The 16,629-nt window shown below is 42.6% G+C and overlaps 1 protein-coding gene across 2 annotated transcripts; it reads right to left on the reverse strand.

Moving 5' to 3' along the window:
* Window positions 1–126: 126 nt before the first annotated feature.
* LOC111838471 (tetratricopeptide repeat protein 24) lies at window positions 127–16,579 on the reverse strand. Of its 2 annotated transcripts, XM_072716144.1 has the most exons (16): window positions 16,519–16,579; window positions 15,516–15,585; window positions 15,222–15,318; window positions 13,123–13,332; window positions 11,702–11,995; window positions 9,552–9,753; window positions 6,391–6,597; window positions 5,838–5,966; window positions 5,540–5,652; window positions 5,153–5,272; window positions 4,764–4,840; window positions 4,522–4,652; window positions 4,259–4,427; window positions 2,095–2,174; window positions 937–985; window positions 127–796 (listed from the first exon to the last, which is right to left on the reverse strand). In XM_072716144.1, the coding sequence occupies exons 4-16, from the start codon at window positions 13,297–13,299 to the stop codon at window positions 685–687; spliced, it is 1,860 nt and encodes a 619-aa protein (XP_072572245.1). In that variant the 5' UTR covers window positions 13,300–13,332; window positions 15,222–15,318; window positions 15,516–15,585; window positions 16,519–16,579; the 3' UTR covers window positions 127–684. The 2 variants fall into 2 exon arrangements, with proteins under 2 accessions (XP_072572245.1, XP_023657258.1); XM_023801490.2 differs by lacking the exons at window positions 15,222–15,318; window positions 16,519–16,579 and having other exon boundaries at window positions 15,516–16,481.
* Window positions 16,580–16,629: the final 50 nt, after the last annotated feature.

A 16,629-nucleotide genomic window follows, 5' to 3' on the forward strand; every position in this document is an offset into this window, starting at 1 on the left:
TAGCCTACCAGTTTAGCTTTGCAACTGCATTTTTCATTTAATTAATTGGACCGCGACTGTGTCGATACAGACACCTAGGCTACGTGTTTTATATTTGGGGATAAAAAATAACATTAAAACAAGCTGTTGACAAATTATGTATATTAATACGGAATCACACAAAATTAAAACGTAAACTATAGGTAATAATTACTACAATAATTAAAATAATATACAATATTGAATTGGAGCATACTGTGAAATAACATTAAACAATATTCGCTTAATTACACCATCCATTGTGCTCTTTTACTTTGTTGTTAAAATGATTGCTTTTTTTTATTTTCTAAATTACTTAGGCCATTTTTTTTTACATTTTATCCTTTAAGACATTATAAATCTTTTAACCTTTCTCAAAGGTACAGTAGCAAAATTATTTTGAGGACTCAAACTAGAAACCTGACTACGCAGGCATTTTTCGTAGTTATTATTTTAATAAACCAAGATTTATTTTATCAAACTGAACAGCTTTTTGTTCTGAAAATGATTAATACTGTAACCGAAATATATTTTTTCCAGTTCAGTATTAGTGGAGCAGTAGTAGAATAGTAGCTTCTGAGAAGATATATTTACAGGTGACTTTAGCGCATTCAGCTGAAACATCACGATCCACACATTGATGTGAAATGTCCAGTCTTGGTAAAGTCACATGACGAGACAAACTTGCGACTTCCACTTCCGGTGTAAGGGCGTGGTTTCCTCTTCTTCAAGGCTTTTAGTGACATGTGTTTCTGAACTCCGCCCCAAGAAGGTATTGCTAAACAGACACCAGTTCTTTATTAGGAACATGAAATATAATTATATCTCTAAACAGATATGTGCGAATTACTTCAGTGAGTCAGAATTCCCAGTATACTGCTGTACCAGAAGTTTTCAATCATAAGACAAGGTCCTCACCTGTTCACCTCTGTTGTTTTCAGCTCAACAGGGTTGTACAAGTGCCCTCCTGGGATGAAAAGTTATAGATCAGAGTTGCAAATATGTGAATTTAACACACATCGTATTTGTTCAATGTTTGATAAATAATTATCTGCCTTAGTCTCCATATATATTTTAAATGTGCAGCATATTTCAAGTATTTTTGAAATGAAAATAACAGTACTATCAAAATGCTTAAATGTTAGTCTGTTTTTATCAGGAAAGCTTGTACCAAAACATAGTTCAGTATAAAGCTTCACCCTGAACATCTGTTCAAAGAGACAAAAAAAAAAAACTGCAATATAACATTTGTGCATACCATTTGTGTGTGTTAAAACAGTCTAATCACCTAGAAGTTGTACAGAAGCAGAAAACATGATAGATGTAAAATTCATATGAACGATTCAACTGAAGCCTTTTTCTCTCAGTAGAAAACTCAGCTGAGCAATTACTGCTCCATCAGTGCGAAATGAAAGGTATGAAACATGCACAAAGACATCAGGCCCAAACAGCTAAACGACTCAAGCTCCAAGCCTCTTAAAAGCCGGCTGTAGTCACAATCAATCACCCACGAAATAGTATGAGTTCCATTCAAATCTTACATGTATGACCTTGTTCTGGTTCCCTTAGGCTGAAACTGACTGGTTAAATTGGTTTGACCAAAGAACCTAAGCACACTTTGCATCGAGGGCAGAGCCAGCCATAAACTGCGGAACTCGATATTTTTCCACAGAAATATTCTGAAATATGTGTATAGTATATTTACAGGGGTGCCGGCCGAAGGGGCGTGGATACACAAGCAGAATCAGGGGGGCCAGCACCTGATTAAGCTCCTTGAATAGATAAAATTATAAGTAAATCTGGGTGGGGGGGCAAGGTGACATTTCGTCAGGGAGCTCAGAATTTCTAGGTATGTTCCTGCATATTTACACATAGGAAGCCTGTGTACCTACAGTATGACATTGTTTAATGATTACATACCATTCTGTGGAAGGATAATTGCGCTTATTTGTCAAATTCTAGCATTTCCTGCATGATGAAAAATTGCTCTTTATAGTAGGTCTTTCCTCCATTGAGCGATTAAATATTTTGATTAAAGGGGGGCATGTTTTGCTACTGTATACTTTCTCTACTTACTGTGCTGGGTGGCATTAGGCTCTGGGTATTCTGGACCTTGGTAGCGGGATACTGGCTTCAAATAGGTGTTGTTTAGATTCCTGGCATGGAAACAAGGAAACAAAAAAACCTCAGAAGAAATTGCCCTAAACCAGAACTGCAGCAGCAAAGCGTTGAATTGTTTATAGTGCTGAGTAGAAGCTGGTCAGCTGAAGGGGGCAGCGGCTCAATTGGTGAGCGCTGCACATCCCAGGCGACCCCGGGTGCCCATGGCTGTGGCGTAAGCGCAGCATTGCCAAGGTGCTGCCCCAGGAAAATGCCCAGCTGCACATGTTGGCAGGAACTTTAATCTGCTTTAAAATCGGTAAAGAAAATACTTTTTGGTGGTCATCCACCTTCCATGATCCCTTATCCAGTAAGGTCATGCACCACATTATAACATTTCAATCAATGACAGCCTGTATACGTGACGGTGGTCAAATAAGATTATAATGGAGCTGAAAAATGATTTTTGCCTAGTCAGAGCCGTCGTATTGTCATAGTGTAACGTATTACTCACATATTTGTTGCTTGTATAAACATACCTACTGCACTGCCAATCATATAAAAGTACAACACGTACAATTATGTACAGTTTATAATACTTGATAATGATAATAAACAGCTGTTACTGGTTTATGTATTTACTATACTGTACTTTTTATTATAATTGTAAAGTGTACTCTCATTACTTAAAAAAAATACTTCAGCCTAGGTGTGTAGTAAGCGGAAGCATATATGTTTGCGTAAGTATGCTGTATAATGTATGTTTGCGTAAGTATGCTGTATAATGTATGTTTGCGTAATATGCTGTATAATGTATGTTTGCGTAAGTATGCTGTATAATGTATGTTTGCGTAAGTATGCTGTATAATGTATGTTTGCGTAATATGCTGTATAATGTATGTTTGCGTAAGTATGCTGTATAATGTATGTTTGCGTAAGTATGCTGTATAATGTATGTTTGCGTAAGTATGCTGTACAATGTATGTTTGCGTAAGTATGCTGTATAATGTATGTTTGCGTAAGTATGCACTATAATGTTCACACAACGAGAGAATCACGCTTCTCAGAATGTGTCCCTGACCTTAAGCGTTGCCGGACTGTACAGGGTTACGGTCTGTAGCCCATCGCATGAAGTGCGAGCTCTGGGCGGGATCCCATCGCCGGCCGCACATTCACACAAATACTCTCACCCCATGGACCACTCACTGTCACCTAGGCACTTGCTTTAATCGTTATGGACTGACAGAAAGGAAATAATACTCAGAGGAGAACTGTAGAAACACCACGGGCGAAGGAGCGGGAGGGCGCTTAGAACTGCCGGCCCTGGAGGTCTGCAGTGCAAAGTCTTGGTGTTGGTGTCGTTATGAAAAGAGTCGTCTACAAAATCAAGGACAAAGGACCAGCTTAAATGTCTAGATGTAATAATAACAAAGCGATGTGGATTTTTAAAGCACAACCAGAACCTCCCCCCCCCCCCCCCATTCTGTTCCCAATCCTTCTGCCGTAACACACACAGAAGCTGAGTGAAGGAGTTTCATCACTTCACTGGACTCCCTCACCATGATTAATTGCCATCTCAGTGCTCATGCAATGAGGGACCAGACAGGGGAAAAATTTGTTTTGGTGGAGGAGAGTCTGCGGGGTAGCGTTAAATTAACAGGTGCCGGTAATGTCAAGTTAAGAGATGCAGGCCATACTAAAACTAAAAATAAACAGAAATGGCTCTAAAAACTGGAATGAGCAGCCCCCCTAAAATCTATCCATCCATCCATTCATCCATTTTCCACACTACTTCTCTTATGTAGGGTCATGCGGGTCCGAAGTCTTGGAGGCTACTGGCAGAAGGCTGGGAATAATCCAGGATGGGGCACCAACCCATCACAGGGCACACAAACAACTACACCTACAGACAACTTGACCACTCCAATACTGGTAAAAATTTAAATGATATAGAAATAATGAATGAATAAAGATAAAAACATGGACTCATGAAAAAAGACTAACTCCCCCAGTAAAAACACCCAGCGGGTTTACCTCACCTGTCCATTCACTTGCCACTGCATTCCAGTTTACAGGATATCCTATATGGAGTTAGTATGGATATGAGGTTTTTCTTGTGTAAATGTGTATACGTTCTTGCCTGTTGGCCTCGTGCAATGCGGTGTGACCCTTGGGCAGCCCTGGATGTGGCCCCCTAACCCGCGGGTCTGTCGCCAGGGGAGGGGCTTTGCCATCCCAGTCCTGCCGAGCGGCACCCAGGACCCGCTGATCCCGCCATCGCTCTGGGACTGTGCCGTTGGGTATCACCCCTGGGTACAGAAGCAAAGCAAACCAGGGCATCATTTCTGAGCAGATCCTGACCAGTCAAAGCCACATGTGTGACAGTCCCAGCTCTGTGCTTACCCAGGGAATTGTCCCTCACCATGAACCCGTTGGGAATCTCTTTCCTAGTCTGGAGTTCCGGCCTGTGAATTTGAAGGTCTCTTCTTGACCAATGGGGCTCTGACTGCTTGGCAGAGGTCACACCTGTGGTCCTACATAGACGTGCGAAATGGTAAAAGCTTCATTTCAAAGCCATTGGGAATGACTGCGATCGAATGTGTGGTCCTACAGAACCTGAAGGTGGACGTGAACCTGGCCCTCACCTCAGTGACGGCTGCTTGTGGAGGATCCTATCTTGTGGGCCGTGATGTAGGATGGACCTTTCCTCACTGAGAACTCGCTACAGAAAATGAGAGAGGTGGTCAACATCTAAGCTAATCGGAATCCAACTCATCAAAGTAGACTCACATGATCCCATATAACATCCAGTGGTTTGTCTAGTACAGAGGTCTCCATCTCTGCTCCTGGAGAGCTACTGTCCAGTAGATGTTCTACCCTACCTGGCTTCTGGTGAGCCACACCTGTTCTCCGGTAAATACCTACTGGAGTTAGAGGTTCCTGGTCTAGTAGGACTTACATTAATTCAATGTAGATTAAACCTCATTAGTCTGATTGATGTTTAGAGCAGAAACATACAAAAGAGACCGTCTACCTGAGGCTGAGCAGGGGTGAGGCCCCTATCATAGGTCATCTGGCTCTGCAGGGATAGTCTGTCCTGGATGGAGCTGGCCAGCTTATCCACAAGGCGCTCCTGCACCGAGCTGGGACAGTCCTGGATGGGGACGGGTTTCCGACAGCGGGCAGGAGGAAAAATGAATCAGTGCTGCTCATCTACAGCCATGTTCCTGGCCTGAGAAGGAACGACTGGGGCTGTTCACAGTCAGACAAGTGACACCTACTGGTCACAAAGTATCACAATCACCGGTTGACAATCCACAGCAGAGAGAACTGGACAGAGAGAAGCGGAGCCCTGTGTGCTTGCAGAGCCCCAGTTCATTAGGAGACTGGCTGGACTTTATGCTGCTGGTTGGACTCTCACCTTACATTTTGCCAGTGCCTGCTTATAGTACAGTATGGCCCTCTCTGGGTCTCCTAGGTGTGACCAAACTGTCCCCATTCCCTCGCAGGCCTGCCACTGGCCCTGGGGATCATCTGCACATAGAGGGAATTGGGAAAAGCGGCAGATACAGGTAGAGATAGAAGACGGATAGAACCAGACACCATGCAGAGATATTTTTGAGGGGAGCTGAGTGTTATGTAGCCAAAAATACACAGAGTAGGCTATAGGATTAAATAAGAGCACTGTGACGCCTGACACGAATCGCTGCCAACTGTACCTGTGTCTTTGAAGGCCTGCAGGGCGTGAAGGTAGTTCTCTGCCGCCTCCTCCAGTTTCCCCAGCTGACTGAGGGCAAACGCCAGGTTACTGAAGCACTGACCCTGAGCACTGCGGCTGCCCAGGGATCCTAACAGGGAGAGAGAAGGCAAAGTCAATTACAACCACACTCCTCCAGTGCACAATGATTGTTCTGCAGTGCACAATGATCATTTGGTGAACACCAGGATTATCTTATATGGCTTAATAAAATTTTTTTTTTTCCAGTTTTCCCTTTGCATTCAAAAGCTTATTTCTGGACATAAACATAACATAAGCACTAGAGAGAACCTGCTGAAAACCAATCAGGGACACTGACCAAACGCAGTTCATTAACACTGAACAGAACAGCCCAGTGTGTGTGCCTGCATACATTTTACATTCTGAAGCAGTTACCTTACCACCTTAATAACTTGTTTCGTGCCCAATGCAATTCCATCCCCAGACGACATGACCGTGCTTCCCCATGCTGTTCTCACATGACCACCATGTGACCATCATGTGACCAGGCTCACCATGTAGGGCTGCAGCTTCCTGGTGGTACTCGAGAGCCTGCTGGTACTGGCTCAGTGTGTTTTGGACGGCGCCAAGGTTCTGTAGCACAGCAGCCAACCTGCAAGGCCTGCCCTGGGCCAGCGGTAGCGCCCTGTTAAAACACTCTGCTGCTTCTGGGAACAGCTTCAGCTGAGTGAAGTTCAGGCCTAAGTCATTGTACAGCTTACCTACAGTACAAGAGGAAGGTCAGAGACAGATACTTGTTACAGGACAAACAAACATTCATATTTTAATCTTTTTTTTAGCATTTATCCAATGTTTTCTCCTCATTTAGACATCTAATTCTAGTAGAGGAGGAAGTCAGCTTAAGTAGAGTGCTCAAGGGTAGTCCAGCATGACCTTGAAGGAGTAGCTACTTTGGACATTCAGTTATAGGTTTTTTTTTATACTAAAACCCAATAAAAGGTAATCCTACTGAAACCAACACTTTCAGTCTGCTTTTCCTTAAATTTATGCAGGATAAGCCATTTAGATACAATGCATATATTCATCACAACAGACAAGATTTTTCAGTTTTAAAGTCACTCAAAAAGATGAAGACATGCAAGCATGTGTACATCCACACTCCTACAACTGAAGTCAAACACATTCTTTTAATAAAAACAATGGTTTTATGATTGACATTATTTTGAATTATTTTGGACTCTGAGTCTTTGTGTGCTTTTTCTCTGTTTCCAGGTGACCTCACCTAATGTACACCTGGGAAACTTGCTTAAGGCAGTAGAAACTGTATCCCAGTACAGATTTATAAGACTCCCACTTGCCATGATCTCATGTGTTAATTGATTCTTAATTGGTTCCACCTCTTGGTTTTAAGTTAGGTACAGGCCAGTCTTAAAGAATCCACCCACATCGGCTCTATTTTGTTTTTCAGCTAGTGTGATGTTGTGTAAGGTTCACTTGAAAAAAGCTGTTTTTTTTTTTAGGACAATCCGTGAGGCAATGTTCTTTTGCCTCCTCTGAAGTTCCTGCCAGTTTGCAAATTGCTATATCGCACCTTCGGGTTCTGACGAGGAGGTAAGACCCGCTCCCAGGCTGCAGACGTGATCGTCCTGTCCTGCTCTCGCTCTCGCCGCCGTGCCTCAGCTCAGCTTAGCGAGATGAAATTTAACACTTGTTCTTAAATGCTTCAACGGTACTTCTGCTGGGTTTACAAACTGCTTAAATCAGCCTCCCTGGTTTTGATCTTAATTTATTCTTTTGAAAATGTCACAATGGCTAAAATTATTTTCCCACCTGCCACAGCCTTATTTTAATTGACAAATATTTTAATGACGAGCTACAAGATGAGTGAAACAGTAAAGTAGTTATTGTGGGTTTTATGGCAGCATTTCAGTGCATTATTTTACTAAGACTATATCCATCCCTTCTTTATAACTGCTTATTCAAGATGACACCTGGTATCTATCCCAGGAAGCAGTGTTGTTTCAATGTAGATTAAACCTCATTAGTCTGATTGATGTTTAGAGCAGAAACATACAAAAGAGGCCGTCTACCTGAGTCAACCAATAACGTGCCTACATTGACTGTGAATAACGTGTCGTTAAACTTGGAGTAAACTTGCAGTCAGGGTAATCTGGCCAATGAGTGAGCTTCGTCCGACAGATCACATCCCGTTATCCCCTCCCCTTATCCCTCAAAATTCCCATTGAGACACGAGTCTCTGCAGGACAGAGTATCATGCACAGAGTAGCCAAAGGTGACGCATGCAATAGAGCAGGCATGCCAGAAGATTATTTCTATTGGCCGAAAATGCTGTCAATAAACGTTATGTCAGAAAGAGACCAGACATTCACCAGACATATTGATCAGGCAATGACTATGATTAATAGACATCTATAATAAAATCCCTGTTTCATATTTGTTTAAATAGTGTAAGACTTCCACAAACAGTCCTACAAACCTTTCAACACGTCCAGTACTTCAGCCTGTAGTGACACACACTTGTTCCCATCTTCTACCGATAAGTCTACACCACATCAAGTTGTCACATTGACATTCACGACAAATATCTCAGCGACCGTAAACAAGGCTAGCTATCTTTAGCTGTTTACAATTGCTAGCCAAGTAAATGTGATACCGCAAATATAAGGCGGCTACTGAATTGTTTCTGTGTTTTCCCACAATCATATGCTGCATTAACTGTCCAAATATATCACACACATGTCTGCTTATGTTGATGTTAGTTAGCTAACGTTAGCCAGCAAGGTAGATGGCAGACCCACTCAGTTTGTAGTTTTGCCTGTACAAATAACACTGTCTTTCAGTATAACAGTTACTAGTAAGTCTGTAGAACATTAAAATCTGCGTATGTGTTTTTTTGATGTCTGTGTGGTTTTCACAAGCCCCCTGCCAGGAAACATGTCAGGCCAGCATGGGGTCACTCTGGAAAGAATGTCAGGCCATGCAGGGCCCTCACTCACTGACACACTATTGACAATCTAGGGAACCTTGTTCCCCTCACCACAGGTTTCTGTACTGTAGGAGGGAACTCCACGCAAACAGAACCTGCAACCCCCCTCCCCCACGTGATTTGAACCCACTGTGGGCTACCCATTATGCCAATTCCACCAATAGACATTATATGCTCTAAGGCAGTGTTTCCCAACCCAGTCCTCGGGGGAACCCCGGACTGTCCATGTTTTTGCTCCCTCCCAGCTCCCAGCCAATAAGGAACACCGAATACCTGGTACAAGTGCACTGGGAGATGAGAGGAAGCAAAAATGTGAGGGGGTCCCAAGGACTGGGTTGAGAAATACTGTTGCTGATGCCATTTTATGAAACACAATCTGCATAATGCAAATGGTATTTTGAGGGACTTGACTCAGTGTCAATTCAAATGTTTTTTTATGCTGCCTTTTTATTATTTTACTAAGTATTCATTTTCATTTTTAAAATCAATATTAATTTAATATTTAAATTCAATTATGACATTTCGTAACAATATAATATAATAATATCATTTAAAACAGTGGGTGACTTTGGCCAGCTTTTATATACATCTGAACAGTAACTTTAGAAAGCTTAACTTTTTACACTGTGGACTCTAGCGACTTTGTTTAAAAAAAAAAACTGTAGAAAGAGGGTATTCTGAGGGAATGCATGCATAAACGCCAGTCACCCAGTGTCTCTTCTTCTCCAACGCCAACACTCAGTTCCAGCGACTCGGTGAGCGTCCCGATGATGTCATCGGTGGTGAAGGCGTCACCCCGGAGCATGGTGTCGGCGGCTTCCCTCAGAGCCGGAGCCGCTGCGTCCGGCCGGCCTGCAAGTCGGTAGCCTTCCCCAGCTCGCTGGAAGCTCTCAGCTGCCTGCGTCCAGTCCTGAAGTACAGGGTGGGCCAGATTTTAATTTCATAATTTCTTAGAGTTACAATGTTATAAATTCCCTCCCCCTACAATCCATCCTTCCATTTCCTGGTGGCTAAATTTGTCGACATGGGAGAGGCGGTGCACAGTAAAAGTGGTTTATTATGGGGACCGTGCGCAAAAAATCACACGCTATTGGGTATCTCAAGATGCCATATCAGCTCGCCACGTTAATGGGCCTCGGGACGAAACTGCAGTCCCTGGGGGCAGCAGTGTGATCCACTGAGCCGCCATAGCATCATTCGCACTACAGCAGCATTATAAAAATGCAAAAAAATGAAAGATATGTCTTCCGAAAAAAAGGCTAAAGTTTTGTAAGTCAGCAGAAGGTGTAACTGGCACAGAGCTGTGTCGGGACCCCTAACCCTACCCCACAGCATGTGGGCTGACGACTCACAGCTGCTGCTAATGATCATATTTTTCTTTGTGCACCGTTTTTAAGTCCTTGCTAGCTCACTTTTGTCTGCTGTGTGATTCCACAGTATAGCTGCTTAACTGATCCTGTTATCTTGTTGCATCTTCAGTTCCCTGGTCATGCAATTTGTTTTCTAACGATGATAATTGCACTTTATTGATCCCCATGGGGAAATTCTCTTGCTGCCTCTCGCAGATGAGCTGAGGCTGGGCTTGAACTGGTGACCTTCCAATCACAGGCACAGAGGCTTAGCCCTCCCCCCGAGCCACACGCTGCCCCCCATTATCTAGTACATGTGCAGAATGTCAATCTAGAGTTTACGTCGCTGCTTTTGCACGAGCTCTGCATGCCGATCATCATCATTCTACGCTGCTGGACTCATTTACATACAGCGCTTTGTATTTCTGACATCTTCTGCTGTTCTGCTGTACGTAAATATTTTGAATTCCACAGACATGATAGTGTCATGATAGTCTTTGAAATAAAGTGGCTAATGCTAGATATTTTTGTTTTTTGATTTTTGTTTTATAAATATCGTCATATTTATTGTAAAAAATTTAAATATTGCAATGTGAATTTTTTCCAGAATCTTTCAGTTCTAGGGACTACCATTGCCAGTCAGTTGCTATGATTTAATTAAACTATATGTATTTCCAGGGTTCAGATGTATATGAATGATGTCTTCAACAAGCCTTTGGAGGTACCATTTAAGGGCACCCCTGGGTTCATAGCCGGATATCATTATAGTTCCATACGTACAAATTTCGTAAGTCGCTAAGCACTACATTAGCATAAATTTGCTTAGCTGTTTCTAGAAGATACAAGAAACAGAGACTTTGAAATGCAGTGTGAGCAATTTTGATAAAACCTTGCCTAGAGCACAGCGTGTTGAACACTGGCATATGGAAGTAGGCCTCTTTGCTAAAATCCGAGTCAAGGGAGATATATATATACTGGCCATTACTATACCTCAACACTGTCATCCATGGACTTATGTCCTATTGAGCAACATCCAACTGTACTTTTGTTCAAGGTCTCATAAGAGCCTTAATAAAATTTATGTAGAGATGTCCAAAGCAGATGTAGTGGACGTTAGCAAACATATTTTGCCACGTGTGCGGTATGCAGCAAGAATTTTGTTTCAACCAACCAGTTGAGTATAAAGAGTCACTGTATACTCAACTGGTCGGTTGAAACAAAATCTTGGACTGGATTTCTACTTCCTGGTCCTGAACTGTCCACCTTTGCTTATGTTGTACGGTTTATCTGATTGCTCCCCTATAATGATCGAGATTCGTCCAGATTGACTTACATCCTCATCTAGGGAAAGTGACCTGGACATAAGTCAAGGGTCAAGGGTCAAGGTCAAATTTATTTATATATAGCACACGTACCCGATTGATCGATGAACATGAGTACTTTAGTTTACCAAAAACTACACTGTCATCAAAAGCATATTATGCATATTATTTGGGGGAGGGGGCTGACCTGGACGAGGAGGTAGCAATGGCCGAGCTTCATACAGGCATCCCCTTCGCTGCCCCCTTCTCCCTGGGAGCGGTAAAGCTGAGCAGCCTTCAGATAGTGTTTGGCTGCCCTGCCTGGGTCTTCCAAGCCCTCGTGGGCGGCGCCCAGGTTGAACTGGAGGTCTGCTATCCGTTCGCCCCCCTCACCAGGCTGGGCACGCCTCAGGTAGTCCAGGCCCTTCTGGGGCTTGCCTGATTCCACGTAGGCTGCGCCCAGGTTGAAAGCACAAGCTCGCTGTACACGGGAGTCTTTCAGCTGAGGATGACAGGAAGCAGAATAGGGTGACACAGCGGGTCTTCACACCTCCAGGGATGGAGACAGAATTCCCTGGGTCCAGGGCAGAAATGGACATTTCAGGTCCAGACAGTAAAAATCCAGAACAATATTTTGTTTCAACCAACCAGTCCATAAAGAGTCACAGTCTCAGAGTACTGAACTGGTTGGCTGAAACAAAATCTTGGTCTGGATTTTTACTTTCTGGACCCGAAGTGTCCACCTCTGGTTCTAGGTCTGTGTGTGGAATTTGTACATTGTCCTTATATTGTGGGCATTACCTCCCCCAGGCTAAAAATGCCATTAGGAGAACTGGTGTCTCTAATGTGCCAACAGCTTTTGATTATTTGTGTGTGACCTGTGATGAGACAGAATCCCAACCAGTCTGTTCCTGTGCCTCCTGGAATAGGCTCAAGACTGCCTCCTCCAACACAAAAGTTTTTGCAAGATGGGTGGATAAATTGAGAGTAAATAGAGACTGTCTTAATTAGGGTTCATATATATAGCAACAACTCACTCCATCTCTAAAATGGTGAATTACTACTCTTCAGGCTGAAGTGCCCTCAAGTAAAATGATGCAATAAAAGAAAGTACAGATTGCATGCACTGCATAACCCAACATTACAGGGCAGCACGAGGAATCTGCTCCACATGGAAAATGCATTAGACAGTCAGGATAGCTTTATGTATGTTCATAGGCCTGCAGGCATCTACTGTAGTTATGCAATGTCATTAGCAGCATACCTTACTAACCTCAGACACACATATATAAACACTTAATCTAATTCTGATTTGTGGGCTGTCCTGCTTGGGATAGACTCCAGGCTTCCCATGACCTTGTACTAGACGAGAGAGAGAGAGAGAGAGAGAGAGAGAGACACACACACAGACAGACAGAAAAAGAGAGGGAGAGAGAGACAAACAGACAGGGATAGACACACACACACACAGACAGATAGCCAGACAGTAAGAGAGAGAGAGAGAGAGAGAGAGAGAGGAGAGAGAGGGAGAGGTAGATAGAAAGAGATAGGGAGAAAGAAAGACAAAGAAAGAGAGAGAGCGAATGACAGGCAGGAAGCAGGAAAAGAACCAAACAGATGGAGACTCACTGCCAGCGAAGCTTTGAAGGCCTTCTTAAAGCAGTCAATTGCTTTCACACAATTTCTCTGAACCAAGGAGTCGTGCCCAGATGCCGTCAGCCCCTGAATGTCCCGCACCAGCTGGGACTGTGGGCCCGTGTCCGCTTCCGGCTTTTGCTCGTCTTTCATTTCTCCTGAGGTCGTCATGGGGAAGGCCTAGTGCTTCAGATGCCATGGTACCTAAAGCATGAGCGTACTTAGGACAAGAGAGAAACTGCAGTAACACACATAATGAAAGTCAGGGGAGGCGTGGCCTTAGTGAGAACTAGAAAATGTCCCGGTCAGTGGGTGATGTTTCCAACCCGGTCGAGCTGCAGTGCATACCCAAAGTCAAATTCTCATACATAAATGCACGTGCATGTTTTATATCACTGAAAAGACGGCCCCTCCCCAAGTGGTACGACCCTGCTTTGCATGCATGTATCCATTTCAGAGGAGAGATGACAGCCCCTCCCGAAATTAAAGTTTTTTTTTTGCATGAAACCAAACTCAATTTTGCAATGGATGGCAAACTGAAAAAAGATGGCGGTGCTAAGAAAACAAGGGTAAAGAAAAAAAAGTTGTAGCCTGTTAACTTAACAAGACTGCCTTGGGTCATGACTTTAATAGAAGTAGGTGAGATGGAAATAACCAGCAAGCTAGCACACGTGATTGGCCCTACAGTATTCCGTATAGCCTAAAACGCACTGGGCTTCTAGCATAATGGACAAGCTGTTCCTAAATGAACAAATAAAAATATAGTGAGATTAGCGCTACGCAGACACCGCATTGCAAAGCTGACATTGATGTGCCGTGATTCACATGATAACGCTGTTAATGTGGCTCGGTAAACAGCTGCCAAAAACAGACTTGGAAAACGCTTGTATCCAAGGACACTTGCAGGTTTTCATAGTGGTGTCTACAAAGAAAGATATTCTTATGTCTTTGAACATTGATGGGATCGTGAATAAAGTAGCAGAGACCAGTGACTTGCTAATGAGGCATAATCTTTGTCTGACATTCTTAAGCTTTCAGACAGTATAATACCACTACTAATTATTGTTTTAGAAAGTAGAGTAAATTTTCAGTTGATTTATAAATTGTACAATCGCACACAGATACTTCTGCTGAAAGTCTCCATTAATAGCTTCCCACCGATAGGAAACTTTGGTCTGATGCATTAAGAGGAGCCAGAAATCCTAGCATGGGTAGGCAAGCGGAAATCTGGTGGGCCAGCCAATAACAATTCACTTGGAGATAAAATCACACTACAGACTCAACTACAGATTTTTTGTCAGTTTTTAAATGACCTGTGGCGTTACTATAAGACTAAGCGAACAAAGAGAAAGAAAAAACTATTTGCCTTTCAACAGCAACTTTTCCTCTGAATGATCTAAGAAGGCACGCACATATCTGTCAGGCACAATCATTTTCTCGTACTGTATCGCTCGCACTAAATGGTGAAAGGGGTGACCTGAGTTCTCTCTGGGTGGGGCCATGACTACCCGGGTCGACCGCTGCCGTCATCATGGAGAACACCCCCCCCCCCCCATTCTCCGATGTGTCACATCACCCCACGGCTTAAAGACAGTCCCACTCCGGCCCTGATGAAGCCCATAATTATACTTGTACAATGAAGAGAAAACTTCCAAAACTCACTCAGTCCATGGGATACATTTTTGAGAACATTTGTTTGGACTTCTGGATAGTCTTGGAAATTCATTGTTGAATTACAAAAAAGAAAAAAAAAAAAAAAAAAAAGGGTGTGAATGAGTTTTGGAAATTGTCCTTCGATTGACACTTAGATTTATTTAAATGCTTTTAATATATTTAACATGAAAACTGCATATTTCAGCTGCTTAGCTCTAGGGAACAAAGTAAGGCTCTACTGAGACAAAAAAAACCAAAAACAAATATGGGAGGACAAACTCTATTTAAGTCAAACACTGAACTTTTCAAATGCAGCATTTTTTCCCAGTGATGGAACAAAGCTGCAACCTCTGTGGACCTTCAGATGTTTTCTCACCTACACCAAAACGGTATCTGTTGCCCTGCGTTGGTACCGTCTGCCTTTATCAATCTTTAATCACCTCCGCTGAAGCATGCGGTCCAGTTGTCACGCAGTTCCTTCTAGTGGGACCACCTTACGAGCTTCATTGTTATTTTCATAATGCATTAACATCTACACTGTCCAGAAGCAATACAGACTATTAACATTTTATCGGTCTCAGAACAATATAACATGAAAGTTATATCTAGCTATACGTTTGTATTAGCAGTTTGATCAGGTATGCAGCTAACTTGCTGTTATCTCTTCTAATTCGGTATCCAAGCATTTAAAAGCAGGATGCTAAGTTGCTTTAGATTGGGAAATATTTACTTACCGAATTGTCTATTGTACTTGTAGTTCAAATGCTGCCATCTCAGTTTCTCCACTCTGCTCGACTCAGCTAGCTAATATTAGGCGTACAACACCCGGTATGAACAATGTTTTCCAAAGTGGCGTTACTAATAATCTTAATGTTAATAAGGTAACTTCAGTTTACTGCTCAGTCGTCTGCCTCCATAATGGGAATCATGTTCAAGATGTACACGGAATTCACCTCGGCTTCGTTGCTAGGCAACTGGGACGCTAGTTAACATGCCCCCCCCTCTTAATCCACCTACCCGGTACCCTGAAATACACGCCCCTTTAATGTGGAGAATTACCTGAGCATAAACGAGTGATAAATCTGCAGCCTTCGTATATAACAATATAACACAAACAAACGATTTTTTCTACCCTGATAAAATAAATCTATCATCACGTGTCATCACATGCCAGTACGTCACATGCACACACAGACACACACAGACGCAGAGTTCATATTATATTCCTATTAGAGACTCTCAATTGATTTCTATGGGTAAAACCCTTAATGCTAAGTACGATAACCCCAACCCTAACCTAGTCTTAACCTTAACCATAAGTAGCCTCACAATTTTGGCTATGTTATTTTTGATTGCATTCACAGATTTTCATGAAATTTTCATGAAATTGAGATTTATATTATGGGGACGTGAAAATGTGCCCACAAGGTAAAAAGTAACAGGTTTTACTATATGGTCTCCAAGACTCCACAACGTGCTAAATACGCCTCCCCACACACACAGAGGCACATCCATCCATCCTTCCATTCAAATTACAATGATCATTATTATTGATTGTATATATTTCATTGAGTTTCTTCGATTATATTGGAATAGTTGTCAAATTTACTCGTAATACTCATTTTAAGAAAAAGAAGTAAAGAAAGGCTGTTTATCATAAATAAATCGCAACATATTTGTAAAATGTATAATAATAATAACAATAATAACAATAGTAATAATAATAGTAGTAATTACGATTTGTGACACTTTCGGCAACCTAACTGTCACACAACGACACCAATACCACAATGCAACGCGCACATCTTCCCCACGTGGTCCTACCAGGAGCCGCCAGGCAGCCAACTG

The sequence above is a fragment of the Paramormyrops kingsleyae genome, chromosome 9 (assembly GCF_048594095.1).
Source record: "Paramormyrops kingsleyae isolate MSU_618 chromosome 9, PKINGS_0.4, whole genome shotgun sequence".
In the NCBI taxonomy this organism is placed as follows: domain Eukaryota; kingdom Metazoa; phylum Chordata; class Actinopteri; order Osteoglossiformes; family Mormyridae; genus Paramormyrops; species Paramormyrops kingsleyae.

Excerpts from the sequence above, each read along its gene's own strand:
- LOC111838471 (XM_072716144.1), bottom strand. The coding sequence starts at position 13,299 with ATGACGACCTCAGGAGAAATGAAAGACGAGCAAAAGCCGGAAGCGGAC. Across the intron at positions 11,996-13,122 it reads CCTTCAAAGCTTCGCTGGCA|CTGAAAGACTCCCGTGTACA; the intron begins GTGAGTCTCCAT and ends TGTCATCCTCAG. Across the intron at positions 4,841-5,152 it reads TCACCCCTGCTCAGCCTCAG|CGAGTTCTCAGTGAGGAAAG; the intron begins GTAGACGGTCTC and ends CATTTTCTGTAG.